The sequence below is a fragment of the Pundamilia nyererei genome, unplaced genomic scaffold (genome assembly GCF_000239375.1).
Source record: "Pundamilia nyererei isolate P.nyererei 1_Seehausen unplaced genomic scaffold, PunNye1.0 scaffold00660, whole genome shotgun sequence".
Taxonomy (NCBI): domain Eukaryota; kingdom Metazoa; phylum Chordata; class Actinopteri; order Cichliformes; family Cichlidae; genus Pundamilia; species Pundamilia nyererei.
Window position 1 is genome coordinate 105,929 of NW_005188061.1, and position 1,731 is coordinate 107,659.

At 38.8% G+C, this 1,731-nt stretch overlaps 1 protein-coding gene and 1 long non-coding RNA gene across 2 annotated transcripts in view; one reads left to right on the forward strand and one right to left on the reverse strand.

Annotated features, from left to right (window-relative positions):
* Positions 1–308: 308 nt before the first annotated feature.
* The window catches only part of LOC102203998 (uncharacterized), a 2,665-nt gene continuing 1,242 nt past the window's right edge, over positions 309–1,731 (reverse strand). The window contains exon 3 of the long non-coding RNA XR_312439.2: positions 309–380. This is a non-coding gene — a long non-coding RNA (uncharacterized LOC102203998). The remainder of the gene's footprint in view (positions 381–1,731) is intronic.
* The window catches only part of LOC102203715 (lysozyme C-like), a 1,740-nt gene continuing 1,370 nt past the window's right edge, over positions 1,362–1,731 (forward strand). Inside the window, exon 1 of the mRNA XM_005754790.1 lies at positions 1,362–1,578. Coding sequence (XP_005754847.1) covers positions 1,449–1,578 — 130 coding nt within the window. The 5' untranslated portion in view covers positions 1,362–1,448. The remainder of the gene's footprint in view (positions 1,579–1,731) is intronic.

The window sequence follows — 1,731 nt, forward strand, 5'->3', positions numbered from 1 at the left end:
ACCCTTAAAACATCCCAAAATTATTCTTATATCATCTGTCCTAGATCTCAACTAACCCAAACTGTATGCTGTAAAATGAGTGAAAAGAAGCACAACAATGTAGCAAACATGGTAAATCTCTCAAAAGAGAGGTGATACAGAGGCTGAGGCATTGACCTGGATCTGTTTCCTAATATGGTTTAGGTAAAGATTGCAATCATCCTCTGCCTTTACCAAAGTTTGGGGACACTCTGATAGGGCTTCAATCTGGGACTCTCCATCAATTGTTCTTAGAATTGAAGAACCTTCTCGGATGAGAGGTGAAATGTCTCCAAGAAACTTAAAGAAGTTCTGACGCTTTTCTTTCCAAGTTCCTTAGATTAGCTGGGCATGAAGTTGTGCTGAAACATAAGTAAAAAAAGAAAATACATTAATGTATGCCAATCTAATTACACATTAGAAATTATAGAAACTATATAAAACAGTTGATACATGGTCATACCATGTAAGACCAAAACATAAGTGAAAGAGCTCATTTTGTGGCATAACACACATTAACAAAAATAGGAACAAAGCTAACGCAGTCTAAAACTGATTACTAATCAAACACTGATTTTCATTTTTAATGAGAATACCAACTGTGAGTGGTCATCTTTACCATGCTTATGCTTTTACTACTAGAAATTTACACTAAACCCCAAAACCAAATACATAAAGTATAAACTAGGCACCTATCTATCCTCAATAGTCCTAGATTCATCTTTTTTTTTTCAAGGATGTAGCTCAGTTGCACTACACCTGCAGAGTAAAGATGGAGTCCAACAACTTTTTTTGATTTTTCTTGCAAAGTGTGCCAGCATTACAAGTTGACCATCACCTCAAGGAGCAAAGTGGGCTGGCACATGCACAGACAGACCCCAGGTGGTGCTCAAGCACAAACCCTGTTGGCCTCTAATTCCATGAGTCACCTTTTCTGTGAGCCTGTTTTTATCATTTTTTTATTTCATAACATCACATGTTGATTTTAGAGTGGTTCATGGCATCATTTTTCTAATGAAAAGCATGTAATACCTGGCCATTACATTGTTATAATTCTGCTACACCTTACAAACCCCTTTCCTATTCTTGCTGTCACAGTGAGCTGCCATTAGTGCGCCCCGTGGAGCAGCATCTCAAATATGAGTAATTTGGACTTTCCATTTAGTGTTTCTTTGGGCTCAGTGCCTTCATTGGGTTTTATTTATTGTTTGTTAACTTTCCTGAACTTTGGAATACATTTCATCTCGTTCAGTGTGTTTTATTTGTCTCTCTGGATTGTGTAATCATGAACCCAGCTTTTTCACGTAACCCATCATTTATTGCACATTTGGATCCTCTGATCTGAACCCAGACAGTCACAGCTTTTTCAGCTGAGCTATTTCAGCAATAAGGAGATTCAGCAGCAACTGTGAAACAGCACAGACATCATCATGAGGAGTGTGTTTGTTTTCTTGCTTTTGATAACTGTGGCCAGTGCTAAAGTCTTTGAGCGCTGTGACTGGGCCCGTAAGCTGAAGGCAAACGGGATGGATGGCTATGGTGGTGTCAGCCTGGCTAACTGTGAGTACAGCCTTTTACTTAAACAATCTAAGGTGATCAACCCTGGATGGTCACCAAAATAAGCAGTTCACCATTGAAGTGACTGGGATAAGAGTCAGGAGTAGGTTCATCTCTACCCATTTATATGGATATTTGGCACAAGTAACTGGAGAT